Raw genomic sequence first — 27824 nt, forward strand, 5'->3', positions numbered from 1 at the left:
CCAAGGCCTTTTACACATATGTGAGAAATATGAGAATGACTCGAGCGAGGGTGGGTCCGATCAAGGACAGTAGCGGGAGATTGTGTATTGAGTCTGAAGAGATAGGAGAGGTCTTGAACGAGTACTTTTCTTCAGTATTTACAAATGGGAGGGGCCATATTGTTGGAGAGGACAGTGTGAAACAGACTGGTAAGATACTCAAGGAGATACATGTTAGGAAGGAAGGTGTGTTAGGTATTTTGAAAAACTTGAGGATAGACAAGTCCCCCGGGCCTGACGGGATATATCCAAGGATTCTATGGGAAGCAAGAGATGCAACTGCAGAGCCGTTGACAATGATCTTTTCGTCCTCACTGTCAACAGGGGTAGTACCAGGGGATTGGAGAGTGGCGAATGTCGTGCCCCTGTTCAAAAAAGGGAATAGGGATAACCCTGGGAAGTACAGGCCAGTTAGTCTTACTTCAATGGTAGGCAAAGTAATGGAAAGGGTACTGAGGGATAGGATTTCTGAGCATCTGGAAAGACACTGCTTGATTAGGGATAGTCAGCACGGATTTGTGAGGGGTAGGTCTTGCCTCACAAGCCTTATTGAATTCTTTGAGGAGGTGACCAAGCACGTGGATGAAGGTAAAGCAGTGGATGTAGTGTACATGGATTTTAGTAAGGCATTTGATAAAGTTCCCCATGGTAGGCTTATGCAGAAAGCAAGGAGGCATGGGATAGTGGGGAATTTGGCCAGTTGGATAACGAACTGGCTAACCGATAGAAGTCAGAGAGTGGTGGTGGATGGCAAATATTCAGCCTGGATCCCAGTTACCAGTGGCGTACCGCAGGGATCAGTTCTGGGTCCTCTGCTGTTTGTGATTTTCATTAATGACTTGGATGAGGGAGTTGAAGGGTGGGTCAATAAATTTGCAGACGATACGAAGATTGGTGGAGTTGTGGATAGTGAGGAGGGCTGTTGGTGGCTGCAAAGAGACATAGATAGGATGCAGAGCTGGGCTGAGAAGTGGCAGATAGAGTTTAACCCTGAAAAGTGTGAGGTTGTCCATTTTGGAAGGACAAATATGAATGCGGAATACAGGGTTAACGGTAGGGTTCTTGGCAATGTGGAGGAGCAGAGAGATCTTGGGGTCTATGTTCATAGATCTTTGAAAGTTGCCACTCAAGTGGATAGAGCTGTGCAGAAGGCCTATGTTGTGCTAGCGTTCATTAGCAGACGGATTGAATTTAAGAGCCATGAGGTGATGATGCAGCTGTACAAAACCTTGGTAAGGCCACATTTGGAGTACTGTGTGCAGTTCTGGTCGCCTCATTTTAGGAAGGATGTGGAAGCTTTGGAAAAGGTGCAAAGGATATTTACCAGGATGTTGCCTGGAATGGAGAGTAGGTCTAACGAGGAAAGGTTGAGGGTGCTAGGCCTTTTCTCATTATAACGGAGAAGGATGAGGGGCGACTTGATAGAGGTTTATAAGATGATCAGGGGAATAGATAGAGTAGACCGTAAGAGACTTTTTCCTCGGGTGTAACAAACCATTACAAGGGGACATAAATTTAAGGTGAATGATGGAAGAAGATATAGGGGGGATGTCAGAGGTAGGTTCTTTACTCAGAGAGTAGTGGGGTAGTGGGGGCATGGAATGACTGCCTGTGGAAGTAGTTGAGTCGGAAACATTAGTGACCTTCAAGCGGCTATTGGATAGGTACTTGGATTACGGTAGAATGCTAGGGTGTAGATTGATTTTTTCTTAATCTAGGACAAAAGTTCGGCACAACATCGTGGGCTGAAGGGCCTGTTCTGTGCTGTATTTCCTATGTTCTATGTTCTATATTCAAAATGTCATTTGTAAACACCACAATCTCTAATTCCGTTTTTTTTTCAAGTTATTTAAACGTCTACTTTAATTCCATGTGTGTACCGCAAGTTTTATTTTTCTTTCTGTAAAACAAATCTGGAGTGAATTATAACCACTTCTGGGTTTGCTGTCTGTAAAACAATCAACTTAATATTGGGCGACATGGTAGCACAGTGGTTAGCACTGATGATTCACAGCGCCAGGGTCCCAGGTTCGATTCCCGACTTGCGTCACTGTCTGTGCAGAGTCTGCATGTTCTTCCTGTGTCTGTATGGGTTTCCTCCGAGTGCTCCGGTTTCCTCCCACAAGTCCCAAAAGACGTGCTATTAGGTGAATTGGACATTCTGAATTCTCCCTCTGTGTTTCATAGAATTTACAGTGCAGAAGGAGGCCATTCGGCCCATCGAGTCTGCACCGGCTCTTGGAAAGAGCGCCCTACCCAAGGTCAACACCTCCACCCTATCCCCATAACCCAGTAAACCCCACCCAACACTAAGGGCAATTTTGGACACTAAGGGCAATTTACCATGGCCAATCCACCTACCTGTTGTTGCTCTATAGGTCCTAACAGCGTCGCCAATACTGTTGGTATTTTTATTGATCTCAGTGAACCACAAGCCTTTCCCTTATATCGATCAAATGACCACACAACTAGTTAGTTAGTTCAAAAGATGGTTTAGTTACATACACAAGAGTTATCTCAACATGCAAACACAATATCTACTACGAGTTAAACTACACCTATCAGCTACAATAACCTATACTTCAGGGTGACCGGCACTGTGCAAATGGATAAAGGCCTTTATCTGGATTTCACTTGGCTGGTTCGAAGAAAGTGGCTCTGTCTCTGCTGGACTCATCCGTCAGGTAGCGATCGTTGGTCTTGAACTTAGCTGGCTGTTCCTGCTGCAATTGGGTTGGCACAGGCCGGATCCAAGAGAGACAGAACACATGGCTGTGCCCTCTTTTATCCCCCTGGGATTTCACGCTCTTTGGGGCGGTCCTTAACCTTGGGCCCAATAGTTCGACAGGGTTCTGATCACTTTCTTTGATTTCGGCCAATAAAGTGCCTTGGTGGCTGGGCGGGTCCTTAGCGGTCATTGACCTTGGGCAGATGTGCTTTCTGAATAAGGGGAGTGGCGCCGATCAGTCTGTGGCTGTACCGGTTGCTTGATTGGAGTTCTATTATCCTGGGAAAATGGGCCATTGAAATGCAAACGAGCGGGGGTTTCGGTCAGGTCGGGCTACCTGTGTTTTAGATACACATAGACTGTGTATCTGTCTGAGTCCTGGGTTGGCCATACTTCCCATGGTCCTTTGCAGGCAGCCATCTTAGATGGCTACAATGTACCTGAACAGGCGCTGGAATGTGGCGACTAGGGGCTTTTCACAGTAACTTCATTGCAGTGTTAAGTTAAGCCTACTTGTGATACTAATAAAGGTTATTATTATTATTATTAATAATGTCTTGACTCTTGCTTGACACCAGATGGTGCCAGATTCAAAGTCAAAACAGATTAAAACGAACCAATCATTTCTCGCCAACTCAATCTTTATGGACAGATATTTTCAAGATTAGGGGCAAATACCATTCTTTCATCACTGTCGTCAAAATCTTGTACCAAGTGACACACCGGAATGAAAGAGCAATCATAAATATTGACATAACTTGGCTTTTGCACACTGCAACATGTTAATAACAGAATAACTTGAATAAAATAAAATAGAAAATCATTAACCAAAATATAGCAAACAAACAAAATATATCAAAGGGAAGTCGGGTGAACGTTTCTTGGGCAGCAAAAAGCAGTTTTTTTTTAAAAAAGATGAGCAAATGGTAAATATTTAATTACGTTACGGGTATTTGAAAGGATAATATTTACTGAATGTAAGTTTACAATATTTTTGGATGTGTAACAATTATGAGGTTTCCAAGATGGTTATTTTTTGTGACTCCTTAGTTTAATGTAAAATGAAAGGAGTCATGTGACCTGTTCTGCAGTTTGCTCGGCACCAGGTTTGTGTGATAGCAATTACCAGGGCTCCAGATTGTTTTACTGGGAAGAAGGTGCAAGGTTGACACTTGGAGACTAACAGTGGATGAACTGTGCACCTTCAAAGACCCAGTAAAGACCCAGTGTTGAGAATGTTGGGTTGTAAACATTTTTTATTAAGGGAGTCCACACTGAGTGGAATAAGAACAGAGTTTTATTTACACAAATCATATATACGCTACCGGATAGATCCCTCCCAGGTTCCTTCTTCCCTCAGTGCTTCACTGGCCGACCTTGTATACATTGGTTAATTGAGATACCCCGCCCCTAGTGGGGGAGCTGGTACTCTGCAAGGAGCACAGGGAAGATGAGCATTCTCACCCCACAGGTCCCGTGTGGAGTATTGCACATTTGTCCTTTAAACTGTCCATATAGTTCCAAAATAAAAGGAAGTTGAGCTCTTGAGGATAACTAATCAGCATTTCTGGATACAAGCTTGGAGGCCAAACATGTCTATGATTTACCATACAGGAATGTGGGAGATTGAGTTTGCGGGTGTGAATGGGAGTATGCCTCAAACCTAGTCTCTGGTTTCCCACTCACTCTTCACACCACAAATCAACATTTACGCACAAACCCACATACACTGACCTGCTCACACATCGATCTACCTTTGCCCTGCAATTGTTTCTTTCCTTAAAACCTCAATCTTTTTTTTGAATCTCAGTGTATTTTTGTGCCAAACCTCGTCTTTCTGAAATGTGCTCATTGGCCTCTTGAATGAGAAAGTATACAAAAATAGCCCTCATAGCGAAAAGGTTGGATAAGCCTGGTGTAGACTGATTTCAGGAGCACTGAATGTCTACTTAAATGACAGTGTAACAGAACCTGTGAAGTTTTTTGCTTGTGTCAAAGTAAAATTGGGAGTAATCTGTTCTCTGGTTTAAAGTAAATGTTGCTTCCAAAGATAGTGGGCTGGATTCTCCGTTTCCCCAGCGCACCGTTCGCTGCCGGTGGAATTCTCTAATCAGCCGCTTTCAATGGGAATTCCCATGGAAGGTACCCCCCGCCGCTGGAAAACCCGTGGGCAGGGGTGTGCTGCCAGAGGAAAAGAGAATCCCCGCGGTCAGAGAATTCTGACCTGTGTTAATGGAAATTTTAGTCTTAAAACTAGTCTTGCAGTGTTATTCATTCCATTATTACCCGGAAGTTCAGATTTATTTCAAACATTTATCAGTCTTCACAGGGATCAGTAATAAGTGTAGTAAGTAATAAGTGCGATCTTTTCACAGTAACTTCATTTGAAGCCTACTTGTGACAATAAGCGATTTTCATTTCATTTCATTTCATTTTCATTTCATTTCTTCTCTCAACTTGACTTTAATTACAGATTTCGAAGATTTGGGGCGGGATTCTCCCCAACCCGGCGGGGCAGGCCGAGGAGTGGTGTGAACCACTGCGGCATCGGGCCACCCGGAAGATGCGGAATCCTCCACATCTTCAGAGGCTAGGCCGGCCTTGGTGGGGTTGGCACCGCCCTAGCCGGCGCCGAAGGGCCTCCGCCGGCCGGCCCGAGTTGGCGCATGCGTGAGAGCACCAGCGTGTGCCGGCGTCATCCCAGGGCATGCGCAGGGGGGTTCTTCTCTGCGCCGGCCATGGCAGACTGTTACAGCGGCCGGCGCGGAGGGAAAGAGTGCCCCCACGGCACAGGCCTGCCCGCGGATCGGTGGGCCCCGATCGCGGGCCAGGCCATCCTGGGGGCCCCCCTGGGGCCAGATCCCCCCGCGCTCCCCCGAGGACTACGCAGGCCACCCGCAGAGCCAGGTCCCGCCGGTATGGACCTGGTGTATTTTACGCCGGCGGGTTCCGCCGAAAACCGTCGGCCACTCGGCCCATCGCAGGCCGGAGAATCGCCGGGTGGGGGGCGCTACCAACAGCCCCCGAACAGCACAGCACGATTCCCGCCCCCGCCGGAGAATCCGGTATCGGGGTGGCGGGGCGGGATTCAAGCTGCCCCCCCGGCGATTCTCCGGCCCGGCGGGGGGTCGTGGAATCCCGCCATTGAATTTTTGTTTCTGTTCTGGTGAAAGTGACACCAGGGATTCTTCAGTAGTTCGATGGCGGAGGGTTTCTCTGGTCCCACAGGCAGCATACGCCCACCCATGGGTTTCCCGGCGGTGTGGGATGGTTTCGGTGGGAATTCCCATTGACGGGCGGGAGCAGGGAATCCTGCCACCAGCGAGCGCCACACAGTCTCCTGCTGCCGAGAGGAACACATGGCTGGGAGGCTGGGGAATCCTGCCAAATGCTGGAAGTCCTTTGTATTTCCAGGTGACAGAGGTCTCTGTAGAAATTTACACTTAAAGTAAATGAGGAACAAAGGCTGCAGATATTTAGCATGTCGTTGGAACATTTGCAAATTATTCTTTGCAAAAAGGTGATGCAATGTTTCAGACAATTATTGCATTATATTCCTTTCAATGTTCAGCGGGATCTCTTCTTGGGAAAATGCAGGCAACAGGACTAGAGTAGGAGAATACTTTCTTGTTGGGATGCTGTGGCGGGAGGGTGTGACTATCCCACACAAAACAAGCATTGGACTGAAACCAAAGGGCTCACTTTATTTTCTTCACCTTCCCCGCAGGCGATTACATCAACAATTTGAGAGCTACAAGGAACAGATACGAAAAATAGGTGACGAAGCACGTCGGTACCAAGGGGAGCACAAGGATGATGCTCCAACCTGTGGGATCTGCCTCAAAACCAAGTTTGCCGACGGCTGTGGCCATATCTGCTCTTACTGCCAGACCAAATTCTGTGCCCGGTGTGGGGGTCGAGTTACTCTTCGTTCAAACAACGTGAGTACACTCATCAATGTGCGATCGAAACTTACCGTTTATCCTTGCGAGCTTGACTGCACTAACATTCTTCCATGATTTTCGATAAGTCCTGTGCTGAGGGAGCACAGTACAGACCTGTTCCTTCATTTGAACATGGTCCAACTTAATGGAATCTACTTGCCTCCATTTGTAATGCAGTCAAATATATTTGCTTCCCTGTCTTATTCTTCCACCAACCATTTTCTAATATTGGCAAGTCGAGGAAATGATGCTCGTACTCTGTGTTGCCAAATGTATTGGTGGTGTCCTCCATACATCAGTAGATAGATTTTATCAGGACTATACCATTGTGTTCTTGGGTTGCAGTAGTTTCAGTAACTCCCAAAATCTGTTAGTTGCAACCATGTTATTGTAACACATTGCCAGCAATGAGAACACTCCCTTTAACTAACTTCCTTCCTCTCAACTTTCTCCTAAACTCTCTCCGGTAACGTTCTTCTGTGACATCACAGTCTTTGACAGCTAACCCTTTATGAGACGTTGTCTAACATACTCCATTATACAATTTCCTCCCGTCTCTGATCAAACTCCAATGTTCTCCGATGTTCCTGGAAGCTCTGCTTCAGTATCCCAGTCATTCTGAACATTTCAGTGTTCCAAAGTCTTGTTGGAAATGCAGCTTCTTTTTGATCATCAAAGTGTCATTTCTTTTTCTCTTTCCTTGTTCTCTCCTTCTCTATTCTCCCTCTTCTGAGTTTCTCACCTTCGCTTGCATCGTTAAATGTTGGGATGCCTCCACCAGTCTACAGTATCTCATTCTTTTCTCATTTGTAGGGAATAAGACAGTCTCATTCTGCTATTGGTCCTCTGGTTGCTGTTGAGTAGAATTTGAACCAGTAGGTGGCTCTTTTCATTCTTGTCTGTGAATTGTACATGTCATACATACATCTGGGTATCATTTCTTCCAATAACATTGAAAGGGCCACAAACCAAGCTGAATTCCCTGCTCTGGCTCTACACCTAAATGACTTTGACGTAGGCATTGCAAGATCTTAAAAACTCAATGCACTTGGGATTACTGCATATAAGGGGCACGATGGCCTAGTGCTGCCTCACAGCTCCAGGTTCCCGGGTTCAATTCTGGCCTCAGGTGACTGCCTGTGTGGAGTTTGCACTTTCTTCCAGTGTCTGCGTGGGTTTCCTCCAGGTGCTCCAGTTTTCCTTCCACATTCCAACGGTGTGCAGGTCAGGTGGATTGGCCATGCAAAAATTGCACCTTAAGCATCCAAAAATGTGCAGTTGAGGTGGGATCATGGGGTTATGCGGATAGGGTGGGGGCGTGGGCCTAGGTTGGGTGCTCTTTCAGGGGGTCAGTGCAGATTTGAAGGGCAGAATGAATTCCTTCTGCACTGTAGGAATTTAATGATTGTATGATTCTACTATTCTATCATATAATAAAACATTGATCACTGTCAGATATGTTCCCTGCTTGAAGTACGGTCTCAAGATAGGACTGTATGATATATACGTTGCCCATATTCTAATCCCAAATTCTTTGATCTGCTTTCATTGCTCGTCTAATTTTTGAGTCTCTGATTTCACTCAATTTGTGTGTGGTTGGCAGTAATGGTATGGACTGTCACGATAGCAAACTCCTCAACTTCTTACACAATACAATATTGAGTTTTTCTGGATTCTCTGTTTCAATGCATAATATTGCACCTGCTCTGTTATTTTCCTTGAACATCTACTGGATGACTATCAAACTTCATGAATCTTTGAACTCTTGCCAACATTTCAACAAACTTTTCTGAATTCGATACAAAATGTATTGGTGAACAAAAGGTTTATGGTCTATTTCTATCATAATGTAAAGACCTAAGATATAGTCAGCTACTTTCCCCCATGTCCATGTGGCTGCCAATGCTTGTTTATTTGATTATTGCATAGCTATTCTCTGTATCTGTTAATGAGCATGATAGACTGGTCTGCATTTTCCATCTCTTCTGTACCTGAAATTGTTCTCTCTCTCTCTCTTCTATCCCCCCCCCCCCCCCCCCCCCCACCTCCAGTCCTGCAAACGATGAAATGCAAATGTCACTTGCTTTTTTTGAATGATTTCTCATGCGCTGCACCCCAATACCATTCATTCTCTCTACACAGCGACTGGTGCAATAGCTCATTGAGCTCTGTTTTCTTTTAGTAATTCAACCACTTGAATCATTCCCAATAACCTTTGTAACTCTGTAATGTTCCTTGTAGCTGGAAATTCTTTGATGAAAGCTCCCCGATGCATTTGCCGTGATAATAATTATGTAGAATGAGCTTGGCTGAGAGTCCAACCACCATTAGAATGTTGAAACACCTGAGCTTCAGCAAAGATCGTGCCTGATTGACAGTTCTGTCTCTGATCTCTGCTGTCAATTTCACAATGTTTATTTAATCGAGGTGAAGATTACTTGCAGTTCCTGCTATTAATACTTTAAAGGGTCTGGATGAGTGAGACTTTTATTGGGTTGTAGTGAAAGGACTTTTTTTTAAACAGAGTAGAAAGTAAAGAATTAAAGACTGATTTTTTTCAAGCTTTTTTTTTACATATCCTATTGTCACTCCAGGGGTCATTGGTTCTGTACACGATATAGTGGGCTAGGAGGCATGAAAATGCCATGGCTTGGATGAGGGAGCATGTGGGGCCTTAGGGAATTGGTAGGGACAGGGCTTGGCAGAAGGGGAATGGGAAGGACGTTTTGAACTAACCTTTCGAAAGGTTCCCTCATGTAGACTATTGTTCATGATACATGTTGAGGTGTGATCAACCACGATTTATTAAAAAGCTGGCCCGATTCTCGTAAAATTGTAAGGGACAAGGAAAGTTCAATCTCTGCATTGGAGCCATTCAGTTTGGAATAGCCAGGGACGGGCCCATGACCTGGGCTAGCCCAGATACTCAAGATGCACTAACAAGAATCAGAAAACCCGGGAATGGGTTGGAGAATCCCAGAATTGGCATCTGCCAGCCATTAAAAAAAAAATATATTTTTTATTCTCCTTTTTCACATTTTCTACCAAATTTACCCCCAACAATAATCAGTAACGAATGTAATGTCAATCCCCATATCAATAACAACGATCCCATCCTCCCATCAAACCCCATACATTGGCCCGCATGTTCACATAAACAAATGACAAAAATAAATCAGGAATCGCCCCTAGTCACCATTAAAACACACCGCCCCCCCTCCCCCCAACCCTCCCAGCCCTCAACCCCCCTAATGTTCGATGTGATCCAATCCTTGAAAGTGCATAATGAATAACGCCCATGAATTGTAGAACCCCTCCATCCTTCCCTTCAATTCAAATTTGACCTTTTCAGCGTCAAGAATTCCAGCAGGTCCCCCCGCCACGCCAGGGCACAGGGTGAGAGAGGTTGATCTCCACACTAACAGGATCCGACTTTGGGCGATCAACGAGGCGAAGGCTACAACATCTGCCTCCACGCCCGTTTCCAACCAAGGCTGGTCCGACGCCCCGAATATGGCCTCCTGATGGCCCGGGTCCAGTTTCACGTGCACCACTTTAGAGATTACCCTAAAAACCTCCTTCCAGTAATCCTTCAGCTTTGGACAGGACCAAAACATATGAACGGAATGGAAGCCCCCTAACCCCTGGCCGAGACACCACAAAATATTCACTCTTGCCTCGATTTAATTTGTACCCTGAGAAAGACCAAGGCACCCGAAGCAGCTCCAGTATTCCCCCTATTGACACACTTGGTTCCGACACATAATAACAAGTCATTGGCATATAAGGACACCCTATGCACAATCCCCTGCCAGCCATTTTTAATGGGTCCTGACTCGGCCCAAATCCAGGCCTAGATTATCATAGATTATCATAGAATTTACAGGGCAGAAGAAGGCCATTCGGCCCATCCAGTCTGCACCGGCTCTTGGAAAGAGCACCCTACCCAAGGTCAACACCTCCACCATATCCCCATAACCCAGTAACCCCACCCAACACTAAGGGCAATTTTGGACACTAAGGGCAATTTATCATGGCCAATCCACCTAACCTGCACATCTTTGGACTGTGGGAGGAAACCGGAGCACCCGGAGGAAACCCACGCACACACGGGGAGGATGTGCAGACTCCGCACAGACAGTGACCCAAGCCGGAATCGAACCTGGGACCCTGGAGCTGTGAAGCAATTGTGCTATCCACAAGGCTACCGTGCTGCCCCACGGCCTATGGCCCCTTTTCTCATGTGTCATTATACGCAGCTGTCTCCAGCGCTGCAATTCAGTTAATACCTGGACTTCCTGCCTCTTGTGGAGATTTTCCTCTGACCCCCAGCTCTACCAGCAGATCAAATTCCTGAAATAGCTGCATTGCCATTCATGAGTGAACATGAGCACAATAATTCGGAGCAGGAGTAGGCAATTTGGCCCCTTGAATCTGTTCCAGGTCATGGCTAATTTGATTGTGGCCTCACTTCCACTTACCTGTTTTCCTGCCATTTCCCTTGATTCCCTTGTTGATCAAAAATGAATCTAAATCATCCTTGAATATATTCTATGACCCAGCCTCCACTGATCTCTGGGGAAAATAATCCCAAAGAGCTTCTGAGAGAAAATGGTTCCTCTCATCTTAGTTTTAAATGGGAGACTCCTAACTTTTTAAATGTGTCCCCACGTCCTTGACTCCTCCCACAAGAGGATGCATCCTGTCAGGTTCCCTCAAGATCTTACCTGTTTCAGTATGATCTTCTCAACTCAAATGGGTGCAGACCAATTCTGGTCGCCAAACTACCAGAAGGATGTGGAGGCTTTGGAGAGGAGGTTTACCAAGATGTTGCCAGGTCTGGAGGGTGTTAGCTATGTGGAGAGGCTGAATAGAGTCGGGACTGTTTTCATTAGAACGACAGAGGTTGAGGAGCGACCTGATAGAGGTCTACAAGATTATGAGGCGCATGGATAGAGTGGATGTGCAAGCACTCTTTCCCAGGGTGGAGGGGTCAGTCACTAGGAGGCATAGGTTTAAGGTCCGTGGGGCAAAGTTTAGAGGAGATGTGCAAGGCAGGTTTTCTACACAGAGTGTGGTGAGTGCCTGGAACGCGTTGCCAAGGGAGGTTGTGGAAGCAAATACATTAATGGCATCTTGACAAATACATGGATAGGATGGGAATAGGGGGTTACGGCACAAGGAAGTGCTGAGGGTTTTGGCAAAGGTTGGTTTCATGACCAGTACAGGTTTGGAGGGCCAAAGGGCCTGTTCCTGTGCTGTAATTGTTCTTTGACCTTACCAGCTCAACCGTTTCCTATAAGATAATTCCCTCAGCCCAGGAATCTGTCAAATGAACCTTCTCTGAACTTCTTTGTCCTTTCTTAAGTAAAGAGACCAAACCTTTACACGGTATTCCAGATGTGGTCTCACCAAACCCTGTACACCTGTAGCAACACTTCGCTACTTTTGTATTCCATTCCCCTTGCAGTAAACACCAACATTTCAGTTGCCTTCCTAATCATTTGCTGCTCCTGCAGACTCACGTTTTGTGATTAATGTAGCAGAACACCCAAATCCCTCTGTACCTCACTGATTTCTCTCCATTTTAATGAATAATCTGCGAAACTATTCTTCCTGCCTGTTCGAGAGCCATTTTGAGTACAGAGTATTCTTATAAACCTTTCTCCCATGTAATTGCTCTACTGGCATCTGTTGGGGGTTCTGAGCATGGTGGGATTTTCAGTCTGTCAGCAAGACTGGTTTAACAGAACTCCTGTTACCATAGTTATTAATGATTCTATTGTTCTGCTGAGTTACAGTTATTGTTAAACTTTGGTATTTATTTATATAAAGTAGTTCCTTCTTTTAAACAATGTATTCGACAACCTACTTTGTGATCTCAAGTTGCCACACTGCCAAAGTGAACAAATTCACATTTTCCCACTTGCTGCACCATCTGCCAGATTTCTGCTCACTCACTGGAAACATATAAATCCCTTTGTGACTCTCTACTTCCACTTTACTTTCCTACCTATCTCAGTGTCAGTGCAAAACCTAGCTACCACACATTAGGCCCCTTCATCCAATCAATACAGATGTAGAAATAGCCCGGTAGAGCTTACCAACCCAAAACGATCCATTTATCCTGACTCCCTGCTTCCTGTTATTTAACCAATCCTCAATCCATGCCAATATGTTTTTTTTAATAAATATTTTTATTCTCCTTTTTCACATTTTCTCCCGCATTTACACCCATCAACAATAAACAATAATCAGCAAGATATGTCAATCCCCATAACAATAACGATCCCATCCGCCCACCAACCCCCAAACATCAGCTTTGCATGTTTACATAAACAAATGACAAAAAGGAATCAGGGATTACCAATAGTCACCCTTAATCGACACAGCCCCCCTCTTCACCATCGCCCCCCCCCCCCCCCCCCCCCCCCACCGACCCACCCCAACTAAAGTTCGATGTTATCCAGTTCTTGAAAGTGCATAATAAATAGTGCCCATGACTTGTAGAACCCCTCCGAGCTTCCCTTCAGTTCGAACTTAACCTTCTCAAAGGTCAAGTATTCCAACAGGTCCCCCCGCCACGCCAGGGCACTGGGTGGAGAGGCTGCTCTCCATCTCAGCAGGATCCTCCTTCGGGCGATCAATAAGGCGAAGGCTATGATATCTGTCTCCGCTCCCGTTTCCAACCCTGGCTGGTCCGACACCCCGAATATGGCCTCCTGGGGACCCGGGTCCAGTTTCACACGCACCACCTTGGAAATTACCCTAATCACCTCCTTCCAGTACTCCTCAAGCTTTGGACAGGACCAAAACATATGAACATGATTCGTGCCCCCCCCCCCTGCAACGCTCACACACATCCTCTACTCCTTCAAAAAATCAGCTCATCCTCGCCCTCGTGAGGTGCGCTCTATATACCACCTTCAGCTGTATCAGCCCCAACCTCGCACATGAGGTGGAGGCATTCACTCTCCGGAGCACCTCACACCAGACCCCCTCCTCTAGAACCTCTCCCAGCTCTTCCTCCCACTTTGCTTTAATCCCTTCCAGTGGTGCCTTACCCTCGTCCAAAATAGCTCCGTACACCGCTGACACTGCCCCCTTCTCCAGTCCCCTTGTCATCAACACCTCCTACAGCAATGTGGAGGCCGGTTCCTCTGGGAAGCTCTGCATCTCCTTCCTGGCAAAATCCCGAACCTGCATGTACCTAAACACTTCTCCCTGCTCTAGCCCATACTTCGCTTCCAGCTCCCTCAATCCTGCAAACCGACCCTGAAGAAACAAATCTTTTAGTGTCTTAATCCCCTTCTCATCCCATTTCCGAAAACTTCCATCCCACCTCCCTGGCTCAAATCTGTGGTTTCCCCCGAATCGGCATTTCCCTTGACCCTAAACCCAACCCGAAGTGTTGGCGAAACTGCCTCCAGATTTTCAATGAAGCTATTACCGGACTCCCTGAATATTTGCCCGGAGCTATCGGGAGTGGCACTGTTGCAAGTGCCTTCAGCCCCGACCCCCTGCACAAACTCTCCTCCATTCTGACCCACTGAGAATCAACCCCTCTGACCCAGTTCCGCATCTTCTCCACATTTGCCGCCCAGTAGTAGTACAACAGGTTCGGGAGATCCAAACCCCCTGCCTGACTTCCCCTCTGTAGCAGCACCTTTCTCACTCTGGCCACCTTCCCTCCCCATATGAATGAGGTAATCCTTCCCTCAATCTCCCTGAAAAAAGACTTTGGCAGGAAAATCGGTAGGCATTGAAAGATAAACAGGAATCGCGACAACACATTCATTTTAACCGCCTGAACCCGACCTGCCAGTGACAGAGGAAGGCCATCCCACCTTGCCAGATCGGCTTTCACTCTCCCCACCAAACTAGTGATGTTGTACCTGCAGAGCCCCCCCCCCCCGCTCTACGGAATGGCAGTCCCCCCACCCCTGCCCCCACCCCCGGCCGAGACACCACAAAGTACTCACTCTTGTCCAGGTTCAACTTGTACCCCGAGAAAGACCCAAATACCCGCAGTAGCTCCAATATTCCTCCTATCGATGCACTCGGTTCCGACACATACAGCAGCAAGTCGTCGGCACATAAAGACACCCTATGCTCTATCCACCACCCCACCCCGCACTATTCCTTTCCATGCTCCCGAACTTCTCAATGCGATGGCCAACGGCTCAATCGCAAGTGCAAACAACAGGGGGGACATAGGACATCCCTGTCTCGTCCCACGGTGGAGAGAAAAGTATCTCGAACTGATATTTCCTTCGGTTCCTTAAATAATAGCTTTACCCAGTTCACAAACCTTGGTCCAATCCCAAACCGCTCCAGCACTGCCATCAGGTACCCCTATTCTACCCGATCAAACGCCTTCTCGGCGTCCAATGCCACAACTACCTCTGTTTCCTTTCTTTCCGCCGGTGCCATAACAACATTCAAAACCCTCCTAATGTTCGAAAACAGCTGCCTCCCTTTCACGAACCCCGTCTGATCCTCCCCTAGTACCTTCGGGAGGCACTCCTCCAGCCTACCCGCCAGTACCTTCGCCAACACTTTTACGTCCACATTCAGAAGTGATATGGGCCGATACGATCCACACTCCGTCGGATCCTTATCTTTTTTTAGCAACAGGGAAATCGATGCCTGCCCCAAGGTTTGTGGCAGGCATCCCTATTGCCTCCTCAAACATCCCCATCATCAGGGGTGCCAACCTGTCCTTAAATTTTTAATAATATTCCACCGGAAACCCATCAGGCCCTGCCACCTTCCCCGACTGCATCCTCCCAATCGCATCCTTTATCTCCTGCTCCACTATTGCTCCTTCTAATGTAGCCCTGTCCCCCTCCCCTAGCCTCGGGTACTCCAACCCATCTAGAAATTCCTGCATCTCACGGTCTCCAGCGGGTGGCTCTGACTTGTACAACCTCTCATAAAACTCCTCAAAAACCTTGTTAATCAGCACTGGAGCCACCACCAACTTCCCTGCCCTATCCTTCACCTGAAGAATTTCCCTTGCCGCTGCCTCCCTCCGGAGCCGACCTGCTAACATACGCCTTATCTCCATGTTCATAAACTGCACCCCTTGCTCGTCTCAGTTGGCGCACTGCCTTCCTGGTGGACAGTCGGTCGAAGCTCGCCTGTAGTCCCATCCTCTGCATACCTCCTATCTACCTCCAACATCTCATCTATTACCCTCTGCCGCTCCAACCTCTCCTCTTTATCCACCCTGGCCTTAAATGAAATTACCTCATCCCTCACCACCGCCTTTAGAGCCTCCCAGCCGACTGCCTTCGACACCTCATCCGTACAATTGAAACCTACATATTCCTTAATTACCTTTTCAATTTTCTCACAGAACACTTGGTTCCCCAAAAGCCCCACATCCAGTTTCCACCCTGGTCTCTGTGCTACCCCCTTCTCCAGCACCATATCCACCCAATGTGGAGTGTGATCTGACACTGCAATTGCAGAGTGTTCCGACCCCTTGACTCCAGCCAGCAAAGCCTTCGCCACCACAAAAAAGTAGATCCGCGAGTACACCTTATGGACCGCTGAGAAAAACGAGTACTTCCGTTCCCTTGGGTGCAGGAACCTCCAAGGGTCCACCCCTCCCATTTCCACCATTAGCCCAGCCAACGCCTTCGCCCCCCCCCCCGATGGGACCAGCGAGCGCGGCCGTGATCTGTCCAACCTTGGCTCCTGCACCAAGTTCCAGTCCCTTCCACAATCAGCTCATGCGTGTCCAAGTCGAGAATATCCCCAAACACCTTCCTCATGAATCCCACATTGTCCCAATTGGGACCGTATACACTTAACAGCGCCACTAATCTCCCCTCCAGCGCCCCTGCCACAATCACATATCTACCCCCCTGATCTGCCACCACCTTCTCCATCTGGAAGCGTACCCTTTTGCTGACCTTCACCGCTACCCCTCGAGCCCTTCCATCAAGTCCGGGGTGAAACACCTGACTAACCCAGCCCTTTTTAAGTCTCACCTGGTCCTTCACCCTCAAGTGAGTCTCCTGCAGCATTGCTACATCGGCTTTCAAACTTTTAAGATGCGCAAGCACCCTTGACCTCTTGACCGGACCTCCTACCCCCCTCACGTTCCACGTGACTATCCTTATTGGGGGTCTCTCACCCCCCCCCCCCCCCCCACCTTTCTTATCAACCATCACCATACCACCGGACCCTGCCCCATAAGCCTGACCCGCCCCTGTCCATTGTTAACATCGAACCCCTTCCCCCCCTCCCAAGAACCCCCCCTACAAAAACATCCCCCAACATCCATCCCTCCACCCCCTCTTGCTCGCCTCGTAGGCCCATTGAAACCTGCTATCCAGGCTCCAACGTCCGCAGTCCTCCTCTCACCTCACCCCCGTTCACTAACTGACTTTAGTTAGCTAGCGCGGGTGGCTCCCCCCGCCAAGGCATCTCGCCCCCTTCCACCCAGTCCCAGAGAACACCAAAACAAACCCAACAATCCAACCCCTACAATTCACTAACATAACATTTAACCGTCGTAACACAGAACGCCATTAACTTGAACTCTGTAACAATACAAAGAGAAGTAAATTGCAATACAAATCAGTAAAAAGAAAGTTGTAACATTTGTACATTTTCCAGCCGCTCAAACACAGTCCACAGTCTGTCTTCCAGTTCCGCTCTTCACGTCTGTCCCAAGCCTTCTGCCCTCACGAACGCCTCAGCCGCCTCCGCTGTCTCAAAATAAAAGTCTTTCGCGTTATATGTTACTCTCAACTTCGCCGGGTACACCATACCAAATCGCACCCCCTTCTTGTACAAAGCCGCCTTTACTCATCCAAACGACGCTCATCTTTTTGCCAACTCCACCATCAAGTCCTGGTAGATCCGAACCGCAGTACCATCCCACAGCACCTCACGATCCTGCTTCGCCCAGCTGAATACCTTCTCCTTCATGCAAAACTTATGGAAGCAGATAATTACTGCCCTTGGCGGCTTGTTCACTTTGGGCTTCGGCCTTAATGACCGATGAGCTCGGTCTAGCTCGTATAGGGTGGGGCTCTCACCCTCCCCCATCAGCTCCGCCAACTTCTTAGCGAAGTATTGCGTTGGCCTTTGGCCCTCTGTCCCTTCGGGCAGGCCCACAATTCTCAAATTGTGCCGCCTTGAGCGGTTTTCCAAGTCTTCCAACTTTGCTCGGAGTCCTCTGTCCACCACCCTCTGCAGCTCATCCCCCATCGAAGTGACCTGGTCGCTGTGTCGTGTCACGGCCTCCTCCACCTCCTTCATCTTCTCGCCCTGCTCTCTCACCTCGGCCGATGCCTTTGCCACCTCCACCCTCATCGGGCCGATTGCCTCCTCCACCAATGACCTCAACACGACCGCCGTCTCTTTCCTCAAGGCGTCCATGTGCCTCACAAACTTTTTTTCCAGCTCCACCGCCATCACCTCGGTCATCTTCTCCACCGTAAGTAGTGCGGCCCCGCCTTGCAGTTCGGCTTCCGCCATCCTGTCAACACTTTTGCTCGTCCTCTCCTTCAGCGGCGAACCCGAATTTCCTCCTTTCTTCGACGCTGCTCTTCGCATCCTTTAGCGGCTTATTATTTTTTATCTTCTTTCTTTTCTCCTCTCTCCCCCTTCACCCTCCTGCCCTTCATCAATCTGACATTCTTCTTTTTTGAAAAAAAAAGGGAGCAGAGAGAAAAAAAAAACTTTCACCAAACTTCCTTAAACCTTCTTTCTTTCTCATAGAATTTCATAGAATTTACAGTGCAGAAGGAGGCCATTCGGCCCATCGAGTCTGAACCGGCTCTTGGAAAGAGCACCCTACCCAAGGTCAACACCTCCACCCTATCCCCATAACCCAGTAACCCCACCCAACACTAAGGGCAATTTTTGGACACTTAAGGGCAATTTATCTTGGCCAATCCACCTGACCTGCACATCTTTGGACTGTGGGAGGAAACCGGAGCACCCGGAGGAAACACACGCACACACGGGGAGGATGTGCAGACTCCACACAGACAGTGACCCAAGCCGGAATCGAACCTGGGACCCTGGAGCTGTGAAGCAATTGTGCTATCCACAATGCTACCGTGCTGCCCCTCTGCTACCGTGCTTCTCCTCTGCATTCACCTGGGACCAGGCTTCAACCTTCTTTCTTCTTCCGAGATGGGAGCCATCCCACGTGGAGCACCCTCCCTACATAGTGCCCTAGCCTCGGGCCTGCCGCCGCGGCCTCCTCGTAGCTCTGCCCCCGCTGCTCTGACCGGCCCCGGCGCCTCAGCCCCCGCCGCCCGACACCCGCGCGGGGTTCTTCGCCGGTTTTTAAACCGGCCCCGCTGGGGGCTTGTGGCGGCCCCAAAGGCCGACGATAGTCGGGGAGTGCGTGAGGACTCGGGGATTTCTCAGAAATCGCCGTGAATCGCGGCCACCGGCGGGAGCTCTTGTTGTTGCGGCCGCCCTGCTCGCCCACACCACCCAATCCATGCCAATATGTTGATGTGGCACCTTACTGAATGCTTTTAGGAAATCCAATTACACCACATCTCCTGCTTCCTCTTTGTCAACCTTGCTTATTACTTCCTCACACAAATCAAATTCACCAGATATGATTACTATTTCACAAAACCGTGTCGACTTTGCCTTATTGTATCAACATTTTCTAAATGTCCGACTGTTAGCTTTTTAATAATGAATTCTAACATTCTCCCAGTGACAAATGTCAGGCTAACTTTTGCTTCTCTATTCCTCCTTTCTTGAATCTATTGGGATCTTTCCACAATCTAGGGAATTTTGGAAGATCAGAATCAATGCATCCACTATCTGTACGATCACATTTATTAAGATTCTGGGATGTAGTGCATCAGGACAAGGGGACTTGTCACCCTTTAGTTTTCCTTAATAATTGTGATTGTTTCAATTTCCTCCCTCCCCTTTACCTTGAGTGTCAAGTACTTTTGGAATGCTTTTTGTTTCCTCTACAATTAAGGCAGACACAAAGGCCGGGGTTCTCCCCTACCCGGCGGGGCGGGGGGTCCCGGCGGGATGGAGCGACGGGAACCACTCCGGTGTCAGACCGCCCCAAAGGTGCGGATTTCTCCGCACCTTGTAGCGCACAAAGACTCACGAGAGACGAATTGAGATGAAGTCGATGAGGCTTTATTAAGCGTGACTTAGTTCCCCGCAGTTCAGTAGCTGACTGGCCTGCGGGGGAGAACTCCAGGTTCTTATACTCCGCTTTCAGGGCGGAGCTAGAGGTCAACAGCCAACCAGGACCCGGGATCTGTCAGCCAATGACATCACGGCTTCACAGTCCCACATGACCCCTAATGCATACTACCACATTCACCCCTTGTTAAAAATGAACCCGGCGGTGTGGTGCTTCGTATGGTGGTAAGGGTTTACAAGGCTGGTCCTGGGAGGAAAACCTTTGCATGTACAGAGGTTTTTTTTTTGTGTTTTGAACTATTTACAGTAAAAGGGGGAAAAGGAAAACGTTCTCGTTACAGTCCACAATATAGTAATGTTACATTGATGCCACTAGTCGGTCGGGCGGTCTGGTCGTCCTCGTCGATCGCCTCGGCCCCGGTGGTGGTGCTTGTTCCCGTGTTGTCGTCTCCGGGAGCCTTACGGTTTCTGCTTCCGCTTCACTTCTGGTCGGACCTGGGAGGAGGACCGATCCCCCCGGGAAGGGGGCGCTCGCGGGGTGCGCCGGTGGCAGGGAGGGGGTGATTGGTGTCGGGGGGGTGTGTGTGTTGCCGGCGGGCGCCAGATCTCGCAGGGAGACCGTGTCCTGTCGGCCGTCGGGGTACTCCACGTAAGCGTACTGCGGGTTCGCGTGGAGGAGGCGAACCCTCTCGACCAACGGGTCCGACTTGTGCGCCCGCACATGTTTTCGGAGCAGGATGGGTCCTGGAAGGATCTCGACCTGGAAGGGGAGGGACTCGTCGATGGCGCGCATCGTGGCCTTTGCGATATCCGCTTTGATCTGGCTGAAGGCCTGGCAAGCCTCTGTCGACAGGGGGAAGGTCGTGGTCTGTATTAGGGGGCGGGCCTTGTCTGCGTACTGGGGGACCCACTGGGCGTAATATGAAAAAAAACCCAGGCAGCGTTTTAGGGCTTTTGAGCAGTGCGTGAGGGGAAATTCCATGAGGGGGCGCACGCGTTCGGGGTCGGGGCCTATTATCCCATTGCGCACTACATATCCCAAGATGGCTAGCCGGTTTGTGCTAAACACGCACTTGTCCTCGTTGTATGTGAGGTTCAAGGCTTTAGCGGTCTGGAGGAATTTTTGGAGGTTGGCGTCGTGGTCCTGCTGATCGTGGCCGCAGATGGTCACGTTGTCGAGGTACGGGAACGTGGCCTGCAACCCGTGTTGATCAACCATTCGGTCCATCTCTCGTTGGAAGACCGAGACCCCGTTTGTGACGCCAAATGGGACCCTTAGGAAGTGGTATAATCGCCCGTCGGCCTCGAAGGCTGTGTACTTGCGGTCACTTGGGCGGATGGGGAGCTGATGGTAGGCGGACTTGAGGTCCACGGTGGAGCAGACCTTATATTGGGCAATCCGATTGACCATGTCGGATATGCGGGGGAGAGGGTACGCATCTAGTTGTGTGTACCTGTTGATGGTCTGGCTATAGTCTATGACCATCCTTTGCTTCTCCCCTGTCTTGACTACTACCACCTGTGCTCTCCAGAGACTGTTGCTGGCCTGGATTATGCCTTCCTTCAGTAGCCGCTGGACTTTGGACCGAATGAATGTCCAGTCCTGGGTGCTGTACCGTCTGCTCCTAGTGGCGACGGGTTTGCAATCCGGGGTGAGGTTTGCAAACAAGGATGGGGGCTCAACCTTGAGGGTTGCGAGGCCGCAGATAGTGAGTGGGGGTATTGGGCCGCTGAATTGAAACGTTAGGCTCTGCAGGTTGCACTGGAAATCTAATCCCAGTAATGTGGGCGCGCAGAGTTAGGGAAGGACGTAGAGCCTGTAGTTTTTAAACTCCCTCCCTTGCACCGTTAGGGTCACTATGCAGAAACCTTTAATCCGTACGGAGTGGGATCCTGCAGCTAGGGAAATCTTTTGCGCACTGGGACGGATGGTCAAAGAACAGCGTCTTACCGTGTCGGGGTGGATGAAGCTTTCCGTGCTCCCGGAGTCGACTAGGCATGGTGTCTCGTGCCCGTTTATCAGCACCGTTGTTGTCGTCGTCTGGAGCGTCCGGGGCCGTGCTTGGTCCAGCGTCATTGAGGCCAGACGCGATTGTAGTGTTTGAGCTTCTTCCTCGAACCCCGTGGAGCCGTCGACACTGGGGTCCGTTGTTGCCGTCCAAGGTGGCGGCGGGGGTGAACAAAATGGCTGCCCCCATGCATCGCACATGGCTGGGGGATTACAAATGGCGGCGGGGGTGAACAAAATGGCCGTCCCCCTGCGTCGCACATGTCTGGGGGATCCCAAGATGGCGGCGCCCCTCCTCCCCTCGTGGTGGCCGGGACCCAAAATGGCGGCGCCTGCGGGTCGCACATGGGGCGCTGGGGGGGTTGGGGAGCGTCAGAAACGCGCAGATCGCCTTGTTCTCCGGGGACAGCGGTAGCCGGGACCCAAACTGGCTGCGCCTGCGGGTCGTACATGGGGCGCTGGACAGCGGTGGCCGGGACCCAAATTGGTTGCGCCTGCGGGTCATACATGGGGCGCTGGGGGGGTTGGGGAGCGTTATAAGCGCGCAGGAATCCTTGTTCGCCGGGGACCGCCGCGACCTCCCGGGACCGGCACACAGCCGCGAAATGGCCCTTTTTCCCGCAGCTCTTACAAGTCGCTGCGCGGGCCGGGCAGCGCTGCCGGGGGTGTTTCGCCTGGCCGCAGAAATAGCAGCGGGCTCCCCTGGGACGACTTGGCGTCTGAACTGCGCAAGCCTGTGGGGTGGGGGGGAGGGGGGGGTTTGTCGCGACGGGGGTCCACGGAGCCCAAGGGGCTGCCGCGCGGTCGGGGCCGTAGGCGCGGGCGTTTCGCGCGGCCACATTTAGTGAGGCTGCAAGGGCCCGTGCTTCTGAGAGTCCGAGCGACTCTTTTTCTAAAAGTCTTTGGCGGATTTGGGAAGAGTTCATACCAGCCACAAAAGCATCACGCATCAACATGTCCGTGTGTTCCATCGCGTTTACCGGCGGGCAGCTGCAGGCCCGTCCCAAAATTAGTAGCGCGGCGTAGAAATCATCTATCGATTCTCCGGGACTTTGCCGTCTCGTTGCGAGTTGGTCGCGTGCGTAGATCTGGTTCACTGGGCGAACATAGATGCTTTTTAGTGCTGCGAACGCCGTCTGGTAATCCTCTGCGTCTTCGATGAGAGGGAAAATTTCTGGGCTTACCCTCGAGTGCAGGACCTGTAGTTTCTGGTCTTCTGTGACCCGGCCGGGGGCCGTTCTGAGGTAGGCCTCGAAACAAGTCTGCCAGTGTTTGATAACTGCTGCTGAGTTCACTGCGTTGGGGCTGATCCTCAGGCATTCCGGGATGATCCTGTGCTCCATAGTTCTTTTAAGCACGCTTAATAAATTGTAGCGCACAAAGACTCACGAGAGACGAATAGAGATGAAGTCGATGAGGCTTTATTAAGCGTGACTTAGTTCCCCGCAGTTCAGTAGCTGACTGGCCTGCGGGGGAGAACTCCAGGTTCTTATACTCCGCCTTCAGGGCGGAGCTCGAGGTCAACAGCCAACCAGGACCCGGGATCTGTCAGCCAATGACATCACAGCTTCACAGTCCCACATGACCCCTAATGCATACTACCACACACCTTTAGGGGTCAAGCCTTCACCTTGAGGGGCTAGGCCCGCGCCGGAGTGGTTGGCGCGCCGCTGGCCGGCGGGAAAGGCCTTTGGCACCACGCCAGCCAGGGCCGAAGGGACTCTGTCGGCCGGCGGAAGTCCGCGCATGCGCAGGAGCGTCAGCGGCTGCTGACATTGAACACTATATTCCAAGTGCGGCCTAACAAAGGTTTTAGAAAGCTGCAAAATGACTTGCCAATTTTTATACTCAATCCCTCGGCCGATGAAGGCAAGCATGCCGTATGCCTTCTTGACTACCTTCTACACCTGTGTTGTCACTTTCAGTCACCTGGGTACCTGTACACCCAGATCCCTCTGTCTATCAGGCATGGTAACATAGTGGTTAACTCCATTGCTTCACCGTGCCAGGGTCCACGTTCAATTCCCAGCTTGGGTCACTGTCTACGGAGTCTGCACGTTCTCCCAATGTCTGCATGGGTTTCCTCCGAGTGCTCCGGTTTCTTCCCATAAGAACTAAAAGATGTGCTTTAGTTCGGTGAATTGGACATTCTGAATTCTCCCTCAGTGTACCTGAACAAGCGCCGGAGTGTGGCAACTCGGGGATTTTCGCAGTAACTTCATTACAGTGTCAATGTAAGCCCACTTGTGACACTAATAAAGATTATTATTGAGGGTTCTGACATTTATTGTATATTTCCCATCTGTATTTGACCTTCCAAAATGCACTGATCCCTGAGGAATGCCACTAGTCATAGCCCTCTATTCAGAAAAGCACCCTTCCACTGCTACCCTCTGTCTTCTAAGACCGACCCAGGTCTGTATCCATCTTTCCAGCTCACCTCTGATCCCGTGCGACTTCTCCTTCTGTACCAGTCTGCCATGAGGGACCTTGTCAAAGGCCTTACAGAAATCCATGTAGACAACATCCACTGCCCTACCCTCAGCAATCATCTTCGTCACTACCTCGCAAAACTTGATCAAGTTAGTGAGACACAACCTCCCTTCACAAAAACATGCTACCTCTCGCCAATACGTCCATTTGTTTCCAAATGGGAGGAAATCCTGTCTCGAAGAATCCTCTCCAATAATTTCCCCACCACTGATGTAAAGCTCATTGGCCTTTAATTACCTGGATTATCCTTGCTACCTTCTTAAACAAAGGAACAACATTGGCTATTCTCCAATCCTCTGGGACTTCCCTTGTAGCCAGTGAGGGTACATAGATTTCACTCAAGGTCCCAGCAATTTCCTCTCTTGCCTCCCTCAGTATTCTGGGATATATCGCATCAGACCCTGGCGACTTGCCTACCTTAATGTTTTTCAGGGCCCCCAATACTGCCTCCTTTTTGATCTCAAAATGACCCAAACTATCTATACACCCTTCCCCAGACTCATCATCCACCAAGTCCTTTTCTTTGGTGAATACTGATACAAAATACTCATTTAATACCTCGCCCATTTCCTCTGGCTCCACACATAGATTCCCTTCATTATCCTTGAGTGGGCCAACCCTCTCCCTGGCTACCCTCTTGCTCTTTATATATGTATAAAAAGCCTTGGGATTTTCCTTAAACCTACTGGCCAATGACTTTTTGTGACCCCTTTTAGCCCTCCTGACTCATTGCTTAAGTTTCTTTCTACTCTCCTTGTATTCCACATTTGTTTCATATGTTCCCAGCCTCCTAGCCTTGACAAATAATTCCATTTGCTTTTTGATTAGGCTCACAGTATCTCTCGTCATTGAAGGTTCCCAAAACTTGCCATACCTATCCTTCATCCTTACAGGTATGTGCCGGTCCTGAATTCCTATCATTTTACACTTGAAAGCCTCCCACGTGCCAGATGTTGATTTGCCCTCAAACATCTGCCCACAATCTAGATTCTTCAGTTCCTGCCTAATATTGTTGTAATTAGCCTTCCCCCAATTTAGCACCTTCGCCCGAGGACCACTCTTATCCTTGTCCAATACCTTAAAGCTTACTGAATTGTGGTCACTGTTCCCGAACTCCTCCCCTAATGAAACATTGACCACCTGGACGGGCTCATTCTCCAATACCAGATCCAGTACGGCCCCTTCCCTAGTTGGACAATCTACATACTGTTTCAAGAAGCCCTCCTGGATGCTCCTTACAAACTCTGCCCCATCCACGCCTCTCGCACTAAGTGAGTCCCAGTCAATATAGGAGAAATTAAAGTAACCCACCACAGCAACCCTCTTACTTTTACATCTTGCCAAAATCTGCCTACATATCTGTTCCTCTATCTCCTGCTGGCTGTCGGGAGGCCTATAGTAAACCTCCAACATTGTGACTGTGCCCTTTCTATTCCGGAGCCCTCCCCATATTGCCTCGCAATATGAGCCCTCTGAGGTATCCTCCCGCAGTATAGCTGTGATATTCTCCTGAACCAGTAGTGCATCGCCCCCGCCCCTTTTACAACCCCCTTTATCCCGCCGCGAACATCTATATCCTGGAACGTTAAGCTACCAATCCTACCCTTCCCTGAACCAAGTCTCTGTAATGGCAACAACATCATTGTTCTGAATACTAATCCAAGCTCTGAAGTTCATCTGCCTTACCTGTTACACTTCTCATATTGAAACAAATTCAGTCCACCAGTCCCTCTTTGACCAGCAAGCACACCCTGCCTCTGAGTCGTACTGGCCCTATTCCCTAGTTCCAATTCAGTGAATTCACCTTTCCTTTGGTTCCCAATCCCCTGCCAAACCAGTTTAAATCCATCCGTGTGACACTAGCCAACCTCATGGCCAGAATATTTATGCCCCTTCAGTTTAGATGCAACCCGTCCTTGTACAGGTCCCACCTGCCCCGGAAAAGGTCCCAATGGTCCAGCTATCTGAAGCCTTCTCTCCTACACCAGCTGTTTAGCTACGTGTTGAGCTGTATTATCCTCCTATTTCTTGCCTTACCAGCACGTGGCACAGGGAGTAATCCTGAGATTACAACCCTAGAGGTCCTCCTTTTTAATTTACGACCTAACTCCCTAGACTCCTGCTGCAGGACCTTGTCACTCTTCGTACCTATTTCATCAGTACCAATGTGTACCACAACCTCTGGCTGTTCACCCTCCCCCTTTGGAATGCTTTCTGCCCGTTCAGAGACATCCTGGACCCTGGCACCAGGGAGGCCACATAGCATCCTGGAGTCTCTTTCAGGCCCACATGTGCGCCTAACTGAACCCCTAATTATAGAGTCCCCTATAACTACTGCTCCAGTGCTGTTTGTCCCTCCCTGTTTAACAACAGAGCCAGCCGTGATGCCACTGTCCTGGTTGCTGCTGCTGTTACCTCTGATGGGCCATCTCCCCCAACAGTATCCAAAACGTTATACTTGTTAAAGAGGGGGACAACCACAGGGGATTCCTGCACTGACTGCCTGCCCCTTCTAGTGATCACCCATCTATCTTCCTGCACCTTGGGGATCACCACATCACAAAAACTCCTGTCTACGACGCTTTCTGCCACCTTCATGCTCCTAAGTGCATCCAACTGCTGCTCCTACCTATCCATGCGGCGTGTGATAAGTTGCAATTGGGTGCACTTCCTGCAGATGTCGTTGTCCAAGACGCTGGAAGTGTCAAGGATCTCCCACATCTCACAAGTGCAGCACTTAACCCCCACTGACCGACAATTCTAGCGCCAATTATAGCATTGAAGAACATTCATTAAACTCTTCCCTTTATGTATCTCTGCAGATCCCTGAGGTAGGCCTTTACATCACTTACCATCCTAGAATGCTCTCTGGATCTCTCCCTGCAGATTAACAGTTACAAAACAAGAAGAAAGAAAACAACAAAAATGGAAAAATCATCTCCTCCCACTCTGCACCGAATTACCACACTGCTCCAAATGTCCAAATTTGAATCCAACTCTGATTGCCTCACTCGGGCTGTGTCCCACTTCACGTGCGCAAAGCTTACTCTTTTTATCCAAAACGAAGATGAAAGTGAACATACACAGAAACTATATACATCGGCTACAATTCAATTATTTTTTTTACAAGAGCCCAGCTTTGATTTGGCCTCCCAATCCCAACCCCTCCTCTCTCTCAAGTCCCCCTTCGCCGCCTGGCTATCTGGGGTGTGTTCTTTGTTTGTTTGGTCATCAAACCTGAATCTATTGGGGTAGCGTAATGCCATGTATGTTGCTTCGTGTTAAGTTGTTCTTATTCGTAAGCGTTTGGTCTGGAGGGGGTGGCCGGCACCTGCCCTTCTCCCACCCGTGTGGGGTATGGTTGGGTTCTATATCTCCTTCCTTCTCCTTCTCCCTTCCCTACCCCCCCCCCCACCCCCCCCCCCCCCACCCCGCCCGCTTTTCCATTTGT

General features: G+C 49.4%; 1 protein-coding gene across 5 annotated transcripts in view; it reads left to right on the forward strand.

Moving 5' to 3' along the window:
• The window catches only part of rims1a (regulating synaptic membrane exocytosis 1a), a 1446068-nt gene that overhangs the window by 423809 nt on the left and 994435 nt on the right, over positions 1-27824 (forward strand). For all 5 annotated transcript variants that reach the window (XM_072498344.1, XM_072498345.1, XM_072498346.1 and 2 more), the window contains exon 3: positions 6495-6708. In XM_072498344.1, the coding sequence (XP_072354445.1) occupies positions 6495-6708 (214 nt within the window). The remainder of the gene's footprint in view (positions 1-6494; positions 6709-27824) is intronic.

Source organism: Scyliorhinus torazame, chromosome 4, assembly GCF_047496885.1.
Source record: "Scyliorhinus torazame isolate Kashiwa2021f chromosome 4, sScyTor2.1, whole genome shotgun sequence".
In the NCBI taxonomy this organism is placed as follows: Eukaryota; Metazoa; Chordata; class Chondrichthyes; order Carcharhiniformes; family Scyliorhinidae; genus Scyliorhinus; species Scyliorhinus torazame.